The sequence below is a fragment of the Pleurodeles waltl genome, chromosome 9, assembly GCF_031143425.1.
Source record: "Pleurodeles waltl isolate 20211129_DDA chromosome 9, aPleWal1.hap1.20221129, whole genome shotgun sequence".
Lineage (NCBI taxonomy): Eukaryota > Metazoa > Chordata > Amphibia > Caudata > Salamandridae > Pleurodeles > Pleurodeles waltl.
Window position 1 is genome coordinate 402,442,392 of NC_090448.1, and position 15,285 is coordinate 402,457,676.

The 15,285-nt window shown below is 48.9% G+C and overlaps 1 protein-coding gene across 9 annotated transcripts in view; it reads left to right on the forward strand.

Annotated features, from left to right (window-relative positions):
- Positions 1–15,285, forward strand: part of RCOR2 (REST corepressor 2) — a 164,576-nt gene that overhangs the window by 78,441 nt on the left and 70,850 nt on the right. For all 9 annotated transcript variants that reach the window (XM_069207125.1, XM_069207121.1, XM_069207120.1 and 6 more), the window contains exon 4: positions 658–738. In XM_069207125.1, coding sequence (XP_069063226.1) covers positions 658–738 — 81 coding nt within the window. The remainder of the gene's footprint in view (positions 1–657; positions 739–15,285) is intronic.

The following is a 15,285-nucleotide window of genomic DNA, read 5'->3' on the forward strand; positions in this document are numbered from 1 at the left end:
CCTCTACGCCACATTGTGATACAGTGATGAGTGCCAATGTTTAGGGTGTTCTTTATTCACGAGTGGGGGGCGGGCTAGGAATGCCTGGTTATATTCTGCGTAGAGACAGCCATTTCTGAAAATGGTCCTTTTCCACAGATTGATACAGTACGGGAGGGACTGAAATATCCGGGGTGTTGTTTATTTCGCACAGTGATACACTGAGGGGTGCTGTGACTGTCTCCATTGACAGTGCGGGGGCGCAAATGACACGCAGTGTATTTTTTTGTATTTTAATGTGTGCAAGGATGGCGAGAGGAGTGCTAGGTGTGTCTGGGTGTTGCATCCTGTGAAGGGATGGTGGCACAGGTCTGAAATGTTCCTCGTTTCGTGCAGATTAGCCGGTAAAATGAAAGCATGGGTGAGGTAAAGAATGTAGCGAGGAGTGAGGGCCGCATTCTCTTGAAGGGGTGGGTGGGGGGGGGGGTGTTCGAAGGCCCTCTTTGGACCCTGGCGTGCGCCGCGGTGAGGTGCTGGCTCGCAGCGTCGCCTGTGGCTGAGGGGGTAGGCCTGGCTCCTGGTGTTCAGGGCCTGTCGCTTCTGACGTGGAGCGGTCTGAGGCCGAGCTCCAAGACACACACATGCCTGCTCACACATCTCTCCTCTCTCTCTCTGCAGACAGCCCAGCCCGCTTCAGCAACAAGGAACTCAAAGGGATGCTGGTTTGGTCTCCCACCCCCTGCGTCTCTGACACAAAGCGTGAGTATGCACTCTTCCCGCCCTCCCTCTCCTTGCATCATCTTCCCTCAGTGTGTGTGTGACTGATACTGTGCCTGCACCCTGCCGGCCTTCTCACCTGCTATCTCTCACGTTACCTCCACCTCTCACCTGACGATCTCGCGCCCTCGTTTTGTGTCTCTCGTTTCCCCCCTCTCTTCGCCACTACGCCTTCACCCTCCCTTCTCCGCCACGGCTACCTCTGCTGGTTTGTACTTTCCCGACACTCCCATCTCTCCGGCTGCTCTTCTTCTCCGACTCCCCTTTATTCTTCTCTTGTCCCCTTGTTCCTCTCTATCCTGGGCGCCCTCGCGTTTCTTACTTAACTGGTGACGTATTGAAAAAGGGGTCGGGTTTCAGCGGGCGCCCTTCTTTTACTCCATGGATGCGGACTGAGGTAATAGTCTCTACCTCCTTTCCTCTACCAAAACGAGGCAAGATTTGGGCATCGAGAGTTGAAGCCCTGGCAAGTGTCCCGTGCCCATGCGTGACTAGCTGCTCCAGTCCAAGTTTTTTCTCTTCCAGTTCTGTGCCTTGTAGTCGTATTCGTTCATTCTTAAAACCAGAACTACAAGTTCCAGAATTTAAAATTGAGAGAAAAAAAAACTTGGCCTGGGGTACCTCAACACGCATGGACCTGGGAAACTTAGTTATTATGGGGATTGCCTACCGTCTCACTGGTTTCTGTACTAAGTGCCTAATGCGATCCATTTTGTTGGATAGAGTTTGTAAAGAAGTATTTTGCTGTAGAGATTCTTAAGACTAAGTCCAGCCAGCCAGCACTTTCTTTTCCCCCACATCATCCTACTTCTTGTAACTCGACAGTGGCAATGGACTGGTACAAGCCGTGCCATTACAAGCAATGACATAAAATGGCAAGCGGCAGTGCATCTTGAGTCTTAATTGCTCAATAACACCATTTTCTTTCGGGCCTGGTTTTCCGTTTGTTTGGCAGATGTGCGAGGGGCTGGTGCATTTTAGACTAGAATCAGCGCAGGCTCTAGGTCTGGAAATCACGTACAGTTATATAATGTAAATTTGATTTTCAGAGGCCCAGCACGTCCCTGCCATTCACATGTGCATAGCAGCCCTGATTGCTGGCTTAAGGCCTTAGACTGGAGTAACAACGTCCCTTTACTATTGTAAGACTCGCTTCCACGCTCTTACTGTTCATGCCCTGGATTCATGCCATTGTGGATGCCCTAAACCTGCAGAAGCCTGTTTTCTGCCTTTGTCTGCCCGGTTTGTGCCATTGACTCTTCCTTACATTTAACAAGAGGGCCTGTTTCATGCGAGGCCTCAGTCATCTATTTTTTAGAACATCTGCATGTCGGGATATTTGAGCCCATATTTAAAATGTTAACATCGAAACTACACGTCATAGCAAACAATGTACAATTTGCTAAACGCCAGGGCCCGCCGAATGTCACTTAAGTGGAGTGGTAAATGTCCAGCTATAGATTGTCTTTTGTCTGTTGCCGAGGTGCGCGTCTTATAACCCTACATTTTTAATGTCTGGTTTTGAGGTGCATGGGGTTGGCTCCCTCAAGCTGACATGGACACCTAGTGTCTTTTTTTTATTAATGTTGTTCAGAAAATGATGACAGAGAAACCACTTACCAGATACCGAGGCGTGCTTCCCAGATGGCTCCCTTCAAATCGTAGGGAAACTGATTACACTCCGGAAGTGGTCATAGACCACCATCTGCCGTTCATCGGATCAGGGAATATAGGGCCAGATGTAGCAAAGGGTTTTTCCCATTCTGTGTCAATGGGAAAATGTGTTCGTACATATGGCTCATAGTCCTGCGTATTTTAGGATTGCTGTACCTCTCTGCGGCTGGCTGTGTCGAGGCAGACAGAGGGCAGTTTTTTTTTTTTGTTCTTGTACAGAAAGAGGAGGTCGCCATTTAAATCGTGAAAGGGGGAGACCCTGCCAGGCTGCCACCAAGCCATGAGCTTCTAAGACATCGACTTCAGCGCGGCAGTTTCCGAGAAGTAATCCAGCCCATAGTCGCTAAAAATATATATTTCACATTAGTGACGAAGGATGCAACCGTTCTTATTAAAAAACTACTGGTTATCTTTTTGTTTTGCTGTTATGTAACAGCCAAGGGCCAGTAAATATTTATGGAAAAAAATATATGCGCAGTACCGCTCCTCAGTCCTCCCAGCAGGCTCCCAGCAGCGTGAAAGCAGCGTTAGGATTGGGCGGAGCGCCATGGCCTGCCATTCCAAGGCAGAGTGGGAGCCTCTGCCCGCTGTCTCCAACCAAGCAACACAGTGCCAGGTTGGAGAGAGCCCAGTGCGCATGTGTGTTTGGCCGGCCCGAGACAGCCGGCCAAACATACATGCACACTGAGGGGAGTGCTGTGCACTCCCCCTCCTTCCCTGCAACACCCCATGACTCCGTCCCTTCTACAACAAAACAATAATAAACATAGTTATTATTCAAAGGTTTGCAGCTGCTGCTGGTGGGGGGTGGGGGGGGACGCTCCTCCAGCATAGTAGAAGAGCCAGTGCTGCATATATCCGGGCACTACTATCAAGTTTAATGATTGTATGCTGGAATAGGTATCCAGTGCTGGTTTTCGTTTTTTAGGTCTCGCCTACTCAGGCATGCACGTGCTGCAAGACATATTGTTTACAATTTAGTGGGCTTACAACCTACCCACAGCATGCCATTAGTTTTCATTGTCACTCTCATTTGCAATCTTTGTATTGCTTAGCTCCCACAGGCTTCCCTTTCTTTCGTTAGCTCCTCCCTGGAGCATGGACCAAACACACTTTTATTTTATAAGTGTTTCACTATTATTTATGGATGTCAAATGTTCTTTCTTACTTTTATCACAGACATATGGCTTCTTATTTATGTTGCTTTCACCCATTCTGCTGTCTTTATTAATGCTTTAGTTACTTACTCCCTCAACTGTAGTACTCTACACCACTATATGCTACTCCACCCTACGCTACTCCACCTTATGGTACTCCACCTTATACCAGTGTACACCACTCCACTTTAACACCACCTTGCAGGGATGTGGAATTACTATCCCCCGGGACATCTTGTTTGGGGTCAAGGGCAACAAGTTTTTATGTTTACTTTGTCCTTGGGACAAGTAGGCCCAACCCTCTGCAGCACAAACCCTTTGGCTGCCTGTTTACAGAGAGTGGAACTCTCTACAGTTGAGGTAATGTGTTTCTAAAAGATAATGCTGTTCGAACTTGTATTTATGGTTCATTATTTGAAAACCTTCATTATTAGGGTGAGTGCTGTAAATAAATGTTTTAAGGTCACACTTCACTACTGACGTTGGTTCCAGTACAAATAAAAAAAACGTGTATACACATGTTTGAAAAGTTTAGGCTATGAGGCTAAGTATAATGCTCCCAGAATGCTCTCTGATTAGATGCAAATGAGGTGTCATTTAGTAAAATGTTTTGATGCATGCTAATATTTCCCAAAAATATTTCTAATGGAAAATCAGTGTAACCATTTTCAACACGATTATGGGAAGCATGAAAATAAACAAACACTGACAAAGCCAACTGATCTGACATATTTTTATAAGTCTTTTAGTTTCATCAATGCGTGTCTTGTTTTGACATGGCTTTTGTAACACTTTATTGTTGTGGGAGCTACCAGGCCCTCAACATTGTAACAAACACTGGCAAAAAAAACAAAAAACGTTTTTGAACTCTAAAAGCACACGTTGCCACCAGTGGCATAACAAAGGCCCCGCAGCCGCCCTCCAGGGGGCCCCTTCAGCACAGCACCTGCCCTGAGTGAGTCTGGAGAGGGGGCTCCTCCATGTTCTTTGCAAAGGGGCACCCTCCAGTTTCGTTACGTCACTGATTGCCACTGTAGTTCCTGACACTGAACAAAACTACTTTGTGTGCCAATGTGCTCCTTGTGGAAGAGAAGAATGCGATCACTCACAGTAAAGCCAGCCGAAAGAGAGAGAAATAGAAGTTTAATAAAAACAAAATGTCTTTAACACCAGACCTAATTAGGGACCAAGACCCACATGTAGGTAGCTTTTTGCATGTCGCAAACAGCGACTTTCGCTATTTGCGACGTGCAAAAAGCACATTGCGGTGCACAAACCCAGTTTTGCGATTCGGTAACCTGGTTACCGAATCGCAAAACGGGTTTGCGACTCGCAATTAGGAAGGGGTGTTCCCTTCCTAATTGCGACTCACAGTGCAATGTAGGATTGTTTTGCGAACGCGGGCGCAAACCAATAGCAGTTTGCACCCATTTCAAATGGGTGCTAACAATTACACAAAAGGGAAGGGGTCCCCCTGGGACCCCTTCCCCATTGTGAATGTCACTGTAAACATTTTTTCAGAGCAGGCAGTGGTTCGCAGGACCACTGCCTGCTCTGAAAAAATGAAACGAAAACGTTTAATTTTTCATTTTTGTAATGCATCTCGTTTTCCTTTAAGGAAAACGGGCTGCATTACAAAAAAAAAAAAAAACTGCTTTATTGAAAAGCAGTCACAGACATGGTGGTCTGCTGTCCTCCAGCAGGCTACCATCCCTGTGAGGCCGCCATTCGCAAGGGGGTCGCAAATTGCGACCCACCTCATGATTATTCATGAGGTGTGCATTTGCGAAGCCCTTGCGAATCACAGATTGTGTCAGGGACACCATCCTACATTCGGATTTGCGACTCGCAATTTGCGGGTCGCAAATCTGAACCTACCTACATGTGGCCCCAAATTCTTAAAGAAAGTCACAAAAGTGTACCCATGGTATATGTCGTACCCCTCTAAAATATTTGTGAACTGTATTTTAGCATGGGTAAATACGCATGTGTAGATTTGCTCATGTGAAAATCTATTGAGCATTTGCAAGTTCATTTTCCCTCCAGCCACTTTCTTCCCAACCCTGGAAGAAGTTCTAATTCTGCCATTGTCAGGAGTAAATGTCCAACCTTTCTTATTATGGGAAAATATTAGAGAGAAGCTGGTGAAGATCTTTAAAACATGCAGGTTAGTAGGTTTGCAGACTCAAAGGCATTCCAGCCCTGGAACTATTGCTTACTGCTTCCTCCAGCCCCAGTATGCAGATCTGCAGAAAGGTGGAAAAATAAGGAAATTGCTACAGTAGGGATTGAAACTGCAAGTATTCAAGCCCTACTATGGTAGTAGCCCTGGCATAATCAGAGAGGCTATTATCAGAGCTCTTACATAATGAGATTGCTGCCATAATTTGGCGCCACACTACATGGCACCAAAGGGACAAGTAGATCTTTTTACAGGACAAGTAGATTTGAGAAGCAACCTGTCCTGTGGACAAGTAGATATTTTAATAAATTCCACACCCCTGACCTTGTGCCACTCCGTTCCATGCCTCTCCACAGTGCTGCTCTACTCCATGCCACCATGCACCAATTTGCAGCACTCTATGCCACGCTACACCACTCTACTCCACCCTTCTATGCGCCACTCTGCCATTCTACTCAACAAAATGACACACTATGCCAATCTACACCCTTCTACTCTATGCCACTCTGCTCAACGCTATACCACTTTACTCTATGCCACTCCATTCTACTCAGCACCACTGCACTCTATGCCACTCCTTTCCACTCTATGCTGCTGTACCTTATGCCACTCTACCGTACACCATGCTACTCTCCTCTAGGTCACTCTCTTCTATGCCACATCAATAACTTTAAGCCACAGTAAACAGCAACCCCACTGCCACTGCTGAACAACGTGGCTAAAACACATTGGCAAAGCCAATTGCTCTCACACAGGTGAGACCTACTGGCTTTGCTAATGCTTGGTCCTTTCTGGAGTGTTTGTAATGGAACTATGAAAGTGCAGGTACTCCCTATGACAGGGTACTTAATTGCTGCTAAGGGGCTAGTCTTTCATTATAAGTATTGCAGAACGTCTGAGAAGTGCAGGCATTGATCCTGCCCAGTTATGGCACTGCTTTCGGATACTTGTAGCCATGCTTATATTCTGAATTAAGACCTCAGGTTTGCCTGGTCCACACACAAAGCTTGGCCAGCCCAATTTGTTTTCTTTCATTCTGGGACCTCTTGTCCTGGTTTTATTGTGGATCTAATAGAACTACAAATCCTACAGTGCCATGCGTTCTGGATGAGGTACACAAACATGTAACTAGAAAACTCAAAAGCGGTAAATTAAAGTCGTGTACTAGAAAGCAAAGGAATGGATTAGAAGCGCTGCTTAGGCATGGGATCTGGAGTTCTAGCAAAGTTTGTGCCCATCATAGACCTTCAGGAAATGGGTGCATTCTGGGCGCTATAAACGGGGTCAGTTCAAGTGAACTATTTGGATTAACAAACCCGACATCAATAATTTCGAACGGTTCTGTTCCAGTGACGCAGATTGTTCTGGTGACACCTGCCAGACTCCAGACGCTGTTTTGCTCATGGGTCAGAGAGACATCCGTGGAGTCAGATATACACGTCTAAATCAAGCAGCTGAGGTTCTGAGCCTCGTGTGCTGGCTCCCTTGGGACCCAAACTGCCAGCATAGACTCGCTGTAATGCGAGCTTTGGGGAGTCCCCCGAGCTTGCCGCCTGAACGTGTTCCAGTGTTTGGTGGACAACGTCTTGTGTGTGGTTCTCACCCCTGCAAGCTTCAATTTCCCGCTGAGTAGAGGTCTCACAACACACAGCACCCCTTCGTGCCAGTGGGCAGCGCTTGCCTCTTCCTCCTCTCTACATAGCCCATCTGTCTGACTGAATCTTCCAAACAAAAACGGAGCCAGCGGGGCTCATATTTCTGCGTGTGCGTTGGCCTGGCTGCTTTCCATACTTTGCCTGTCCCACTCTCTGCCGCCCTGTTTGTTGTCCCCACTGTCAGCTGCGTTCCTGATCTTCCCCTCTCCATTTTAGGGGTGTATTGTAAGTAACCTAGATGAGATGCTTTTAAAGGGGCGGGAATAACAAAAGGGGGCCTAATCTAGTGTGGGATTATGACGCAGTTATTCTGAGTGGAGTTTCCCGGCGCAGGGGTCTCGCGGGATTTTGCACGGGAGTATACGTCATGCCACTGCTTTCGTTTTGTTGGGTGACGTCACAAGAAACAATATCACAGTCGTTATCATATTCCTCACTTAAGCATTTAGACCAACCTTACAAGGCTGAAATTCGAGTTGTTACGAATGTCGTGCTTAAAAACTGCTGTTTTTACTTCCTTTCGTTAAGGAACGGTGGTGTCATGGCGGGCAGTTCCCTGCTCAGTCATAACCCCCCTCACCCCCCCCCCCCCCCCCCCCCCCCCCCCCCCCCCCGTGCCGCACTTACGGCTGAGGAGAATGTTCCCTTGGGGTTAAAACACCTGGTGACGCCACATTGAAAGCGAATGTAATTTAAATTTAATCGCAGCCGGGTACTAGCAAGGTGACATCACGAGTTCCGGTTTCAAATGATGGTGACATTTGAACTTCTTTCTGCCTCAAACTAAGGGTCTGGGCCCCCTTTAATAAGATAAGCGGGGGCACACCCACTTCGACTTGCTTGCTGCGTTTTGCTGTGTCTCTGCCTAGTATCTCTTTGCAATTCTGTTGTCTCTGCCTTTCCAAAACACCTTGACCGGATTCCATTTCTGCTTGCCCCTTTTCTCTACTTTACGCCTTCGTGTCGCTGCGCCCCCCCCCCGCCCCTCTCTCCTGGATACCCTCTACCTGGGTTCGGAATGCCTGCTCCTCAGGTCCTGCCTCCTTCTCTGCTTGCCTCTGGTTGAACGTCCGCTACACTCCATGTCTGGCCATCTTTGTGTTTTCCTAACTGTGCCCCCACTCGTGTTCTCCTGACACGTCCCCTCAATATCTGTCCCTTTTTGAATGGCAGCCATGCTTCTCGTGTTTCCATGTTTTTTGTTTCCTGCATATCTCCTCTGATCCTTTCTGTCTGCCTGGTTGTGGTATTCATGTGTTTACATGTTGCACGCCTGTGCCTGCTGTGCATCTTGCCCCTCTGTCTACTGTTCTTCCTCTCCATCTGCCCGTCTCCATGCGTCTCAATCACCACCGAGTCGGTCTCATCGTCCGTCTTCTACTGTCTGTATTTCCACGACTCGGATGCCTTGTTTCCCCATCTTTCTAAGTTTCTTCCCGTCTCATTGCCCACCTCTCCTCCTGCCTCTGTTTTTTCCTCCCTTTCTTTCTGCCTCGTGGTGAATATCAGTCGTGCTCCCAGTCTGGCTCTCTAATTTTCCCGCTTCTTCTCCGGCCTGCCTTTCCCTGTGCCTGGCCCCACGTGTGCCTGCTGCTGGGCCTCAGCCTGGTTAGAACTCTTTGACGCTGTTCCTGCCCCTCTCTCCACTGATCTGTGACTGCTGTCAGTCTGCATGCCCTTCCTTCTTTATCTGCTTCTGACTACTCTTTCCTGCATCTGTCTCTTTCTCAGCCTTTCTGTAGGAAGTTGGCTCTGTATGTGCTATTTCAAAGTAAGGAATAGCATGCACAGAGTCCAAGGGTTCCCCTTAGAGGTAAAATAGTGGTAAAAAGAGATAATACTAATGCTCTTTTTTGTGGTAGTGTGGTCGAGCAGTAGGCTTATCCAAGGAGTAGTGTTAAGCATTTGTTGTACATACACATAGACAATAAATGAGGTACACACACTCAGAGACAAATCCAGCCAATAGGTTTTGTATAGAAAAATATCTTTTCTTAGTTTATTTTAAGAACCACAGGTTCAAATTTAACATGTAATATCTTGTTTGAAAGGTATTGCAGGTAAGTACATTAGGAACTTTGAATCATTTCAATTGCATGTATACTTTTCAAGTTATTCACAAATAGCTATTTTAAAAGTGGACACAGTGCAATTTTCACAGTTCCTGGGGGAGGTAAGTTTTTGTTAGTTTTACCAGGTAAGTAAGACAGTTACAGGGTTCAGTTCTTGGTCCAAGGTAGCCCACCGTTGGGGGTTCAGAGCAACCCCAAAGTTACCACACCAGCAGCTCAGGGCCGGTCAGGTGCAGAGTTCAAAGTGGTGCCCAAAACGCATAGGCTCCAATGGAGAGAAGGGGGTGCCCCGGTTCCAGTCTGCCAGCAGGTAAGTACCCGCGTCCTCGGGGGGCAGACCAGGGGGGTTTTGTAGGGCACCGGGGGGGACACAAGCCCACACAGAAATTTCACCCTCAGCGGCGCGGGGGCGGCCGGGTGCAGTGTTAGAACAAGCGTCGGGTTCGCAATGGAAGTCAATGAGAGATCAAGGGATCTCTTCAGCGCTGCAGGCAGGCAAGGGGGGGCTTCCTCGGGGAAACCTCCACTTGGGCAAGGGAGAGGGACTCCTGGGGGTCACGTCTGCAGTGAAAGTCCGGTCCTTCAGGTCCTGGGGGCTGCGGGTGCAGGGTCTTTTCCAGGCGTCGGGACTTAGGTTTCAGAGAGTCGCGGTCAGGGGAAGCCTCGGGATTCCCTCTGCAGGCGGCGCTGTCGGGGCTCAGGGGGGACGGGTTTTGGTACTCACAGTCGTAGAGTAGTCCGGGGGTCCTCCCTGAGGTGTTGGTTCTCCACCAGCCGAGTCGGGGTCGCCGGGTGCAGTGTTGCAAGTCTCACGCTTCTTGCGGGGAGATTGCAGGGTTCTTTAAAGCTGCTCCTTTGGATAAAGTTGCAGTCTTTTTGGAGCAGGTCCGCTGTCCTCGGGAGTTTCTTGTCGTCGTCGAAGCAGGGCAGTCCTCAGAGGATGCAGAGGTCGCTGGTCCCTTTGGAAGGCGTCGCTGGAGCAGAGTTCTTTGGAAGGCAGGAGACAGGCCGGTGAGTTTCTGGAGCCAAAGCAGTTGTTGTCTTCTGGTCTTCCTCTGCAGGGGTTTTCAGCTAGGCAGTCCTTCTTCTTGTTGTTGCAGGAATCTCGTTTCTAGGTTCAGGGAGAGCCCTTAAATACTAAATTTAAGGGCGTGTTTAGGTCTGGGGGGTTAGTAGCCAATGGCTACTAGCCCTGAGGGTGAGTACACCCTCTTTGTGCCCCCTCCCAAGGAGAGGGGGTCACATCCCTAATCCTATTGGGGGAATCCTCCATCTGCAAGATGGAGGATTTCTAAAAGTTAGAGTCACCTCAGCTCAGGACACCTTAGGGGCTGTCCTGACTGGCCAGTGACTCCTCCTTGTTATTCTCATTATCTTCTCCGGCCTTGCCGCCAAAAGTGGGGGCCGGGGCCGGAGGGGGCGGGCAACTCCACTAGCTGGAGTGTCCTGCGGTGCTGTGACAAAGGGGTGAGCCTTTGAGGCTCACCGCCAGGTGTTACAGCTCCTGCCTGGGGGAGGTGTTAGCATCTCCACCCAGTGCAGGCTTTGTTACTGGCCTCAGAGTGACAAAGGCACTCTCCCCATGGGGCCAGCAACATGTCTCTAGTGTGGCAGGCTGCTAGAACCAGTCAGCCTACACAGATAGTCGGTTAAGTTTCAGGGGGCACCTCTAAGGTGCCCTCTGCGGTGTATTTTACAATAAAATGTACACTGGCATCAGTGTGCATTTATTGTGCTGAGAAGTTTGATACCAAACTTTCCAGTTTTCAGTGTAGCCATTATGGTGCTGTGGAGTTCGTGTAAAACAGACTCCCAGACCATATACTCTTATGGCTACCCTGCACTTACAATGTCTAAGGTTTTGCTTAGACACTGTAGGGGCACAGTGCTCATGCACTGGTACCCTCACCTATGGTATAGTGCACCCTGCCTTAGGGCTGTAAGGCCTGCTAGAGGGGTGTCTTACCTATACTGCATAGGCAGTGAGAGGCTGGCATGGCACCCTGAGGGGAGTGCCATGTCGACTTACTCATTTTGTTCTCACTAGCACACACAAGCTGGTAAGCAGTGTGTCTGTGCTGGGTGAGGGGTCTCTAGGGTGGCATAATACATGCTGCAGCCCTTAGAGACCTTCCCTGGCATCAGGGCCCTTGGTACCAGAGGTACCAGTTACAAGGGACTTATCTGGGTGCCAGGGTGTGCCAATTGTGGAATCAAAAGTACAGGTTAGGGAAAGAACACTGGTGCTGGGGCCTGGTTAGCAGGCCTCAGCACACTTTCAATTCAAAACATAGCATCAGCAAAGGCAAAAAGTCAGGGGGTAACCATGCCAAGGAGGCATTTCCTTACACAACCCCCCCCCCCCCCCCCCCCCCAAACGAAAGAGGATGAGACTAACCTTTCCCAAGAGAGTCTTCATTTTCTAAGTGGAACAAGCTGGAAAGGCCATCTGCATTGGCATGGGCAGTCCCAGGTCTGTGTTCCACTACAAAGTCCATTCCCTGTAGGGAGATGGACCACCTCAACAGTTTTGGATTTTCACCTTTCATTTGCATCAGCCATCTGAGAGGTCTGTGGTCAGTCTGAACTAGGAAGTGAATACCAAAGAGGTAGGGTCTCAGCTTCTTCAGGGACCAAACCACAGCAAAGGCCTCCCTCTCAATGGCACTCCAACGCTGCTCCTGGGGGAGTAACCTCCTGCTAATGAAAGCAACAGGCTGGTCAAGGCCATCATCATTTGTTTGGGACAAAACTGCCCCTATCCCATGTTCAGAGGCATCTGTTTGCACAATGAACTGCTTGGAGTAATCTGGAGCTTTTAGAACTGGTGCTGTGCACATAGCTTGTTTCAGGGTGTCAAAGGCCTGTTGGCATTCTACAGTCCAGTTTACTTTCTTGGGCATTTTCTTGGAGGTGAGTTCTGTGAGGGCTGTCACAATGGATCCATATCCCTTCACAAACCTCCTGTAGTACCCAGTCAAGCCAAGGAATGCCCTGACTTGAGTCTGGGTTTTTGGAGCTGCCCAGTCCAGAATAGTCTGGATCTTAGGCTGGAGTGGCTGAACTTGGCCTCCACCTACAAGGTGTCCCAAGTAAACCACAGTTCCCTGCCCTATCTGGCATTTGGATGCCTTGATAGAGAGGCCTACAGATTGCAGAGCCTTCAAAACCTTCTTCAGGTGGACCAGGTGATCCTGCCAGGTGGAGCTGAAGACAGCAATATCATCAAGATAAGCTGCACTAAAGGATTCCAGCCCAGCAAGGACTTGATTCACCAACCTTTGGAAGGTGGCAGGGGCATTCTTTAAACCAAAGGGCATAACAGTGAACTGATAATGCCCATCAGGTGTGGAGAATGCTGTCTTTTCTTTTGCTCCAGGGGCCATTTTGATTTGCCAGTACCCTGCTGTTAATTCAAAGGTACTTAAGAATTTGGCAGCCCCTAATTTGTCTATTAGCTCATCAGCTCTAGGAATGGGATGAGCATCTGTCTTGGTGACAGAGTTGAGACCTCTGTAATCCACACAAAACCTCATCTCTCTCTTTCCTTCTTTGGTGTGAGGTTTGGGGACTAAGACCACTGGGCTAGCCCAGGGGCTGTCAGAGTACTCAATTACTCCCAATTCCAGCATCTTGTGGACTTCCACCTTGATGCTTTCCTTAACTTGGTCAGACTGTCTAAATATTTTGTTTTTGACAGGCATGCTGTCTCCTGTGTCCACATCATGGGTACACAGGTGTGTCTGACCAGGGGTTAGGGAAAAGAGTTCAGCAAACTGCTGCAGGACCTTCCTGCAGTCAGACTGCTGCTGGCTAGAGAGGGTGTCTGAGTAGATCACTCCATCTACTGAGCCATCTTTAGGGTCTGATGAGAGGAGATCAGGGAGAGGTTCACTCTCAGCTTCCTGGTCCTCATCTGTTACCATCAACAGATTTACATCAGCCCTGTCATGGAAGAGCTTAAGGCGGTTCACATGGATCACCCTCTTGGGGCTCCTGCTTGTGCCCAGGTCCACCAGGTAGGTGACCTGACTCTTCCTTTCTAGTACTGGGTAAGGGCCACTCCATTTGTCCTGAAGTGCCCTGGGAGCCACAGGCTCCAGAACCCAGACTTTCTGCCCTGGTTGAAATTCAACCAGTGCAGCCTTTTGGTCATACCACAACTTCTGGAGTTGTTGGCTGGCCTCAAGGTTTTTACTTGCCTTTTCCATGTACTCTGCCATCCTTGAGCGAAGGCCAAGTACATAGTCCACTATGTCTTGTTTAGGCTCATGAAGAGGTCTCTCCCAGCCTTCTTTAACAAGAGCAAGTGGTCCCCTTACAGGGTGGCCAAACAGAAGTTCAAAGGGTGAGAATCCTACTCCCTTCTGAGGCACCTCTCTGTAAGCGAAAAGCAGACATGGCAGGAGGACATCCCATCTCCTTTTGAGTTTTTCTGGGAGCCCCATGATCATGCCCTTTAATGTCTTGTTGAATCTCTCAACAAGGCCATTAGTTTGTGGATGATATGGGGTAGTGAATTTGTAAGTCACTCCACACTCATTCCACATGTGTTTTAGGTATGCTGACATGAAGTTGGTACCTCTGTCAGACACCACCTCCTTAGGGAAACCCACTCTGGTAAAGATACCAATGAGGGCCTTGGCTACTGCAGGGGCAGTAGTCGACCTAAGGGGAATAGCTTCAGGATACCTAGTAGCATGATCCACTACTACTAGGATGTACATATTTCCTGAGGCTGTGGGAGGTTCTAGTGGACCAACTATGTCCACACCCACTCTTTCAAAGGGGACCCCCACCACTGGAAGTGGAATGAGGGGGGCCTTTGGATGCCCACCTGTCTTACCACTGGATTGACAGGTGGGGCAGGAGAGGCAAAACTCCTTAACCTTCTGGGAGATATTGGGCCAGTAGAAGTGGTTGACTAACCGCTCCCACGTCTTGGTTTGTCCCAAATGCCCAGCAAGGGGAATATCATGGGCTAAGGTCAGAATAAACTCTCTGAAACCCTGAGGCACTACCACTCTCCTAGTGGCACCAGGTTTGGGATCTCTTGCCTCAGTGTACAGGAGTCCATCTTCCCAATAGACCCTATGTGTTCCATTTTTCTTGCCTTTGGACTCTTCAGCAGCTTGCTGCCTAAGGCCTTCAAGAGAGGGACAGGTTTCTTGTCCCTTACACAACTCTTCCCTTGAGGGTCCCCCTGGGCCCAAGAGCTCAACCTGATAAGGTTCCAGCTCCATAGGCTCAGTTCCCTCAGAGGGCAGAACTTCTTCCTGAGAAGAGAGGTTCTCTTTTTGGTGTTGTGTTGCAGCTGGTTTCCCAGCTGACTTTCCTTTTCTCTTGGTAGGCTGGGCCATTTTTCCAGACTCCAGCTCTACTTTTTCACCCTGTGCCTTGCACTGTGCCCTAGTCTTGACACACACCAGTTCAGGGATACCCAGCATGGCTGCATGGGTTTTCAGTTCTACCTCAGCCCATGCTGAGGACTCCAGGTCATTTCCAAGCAAACAGTCTACTGGGATATTTGAGGAGACCACCACCTGTTTCAGGCCTTTGACCCCTCCCCACTCTAAAGTTACCATAGCCATGGGATGTACTTTAGTCTGATTGTCAGCGTTGGTGACTGGGTAAGTTTGTCCAGCCAGGTATTGGCCAGGGGAAACCAGTTTCTCTGTCACCATGGTGACACTGGCACCTGTATCCCTCAGGCCCTCTACACTTGTCCCATTAATTAAGAGCTGCTGCCTGTATTTTTGCATGTTAGGGGGCCAGGCAGCCAGTGTGGC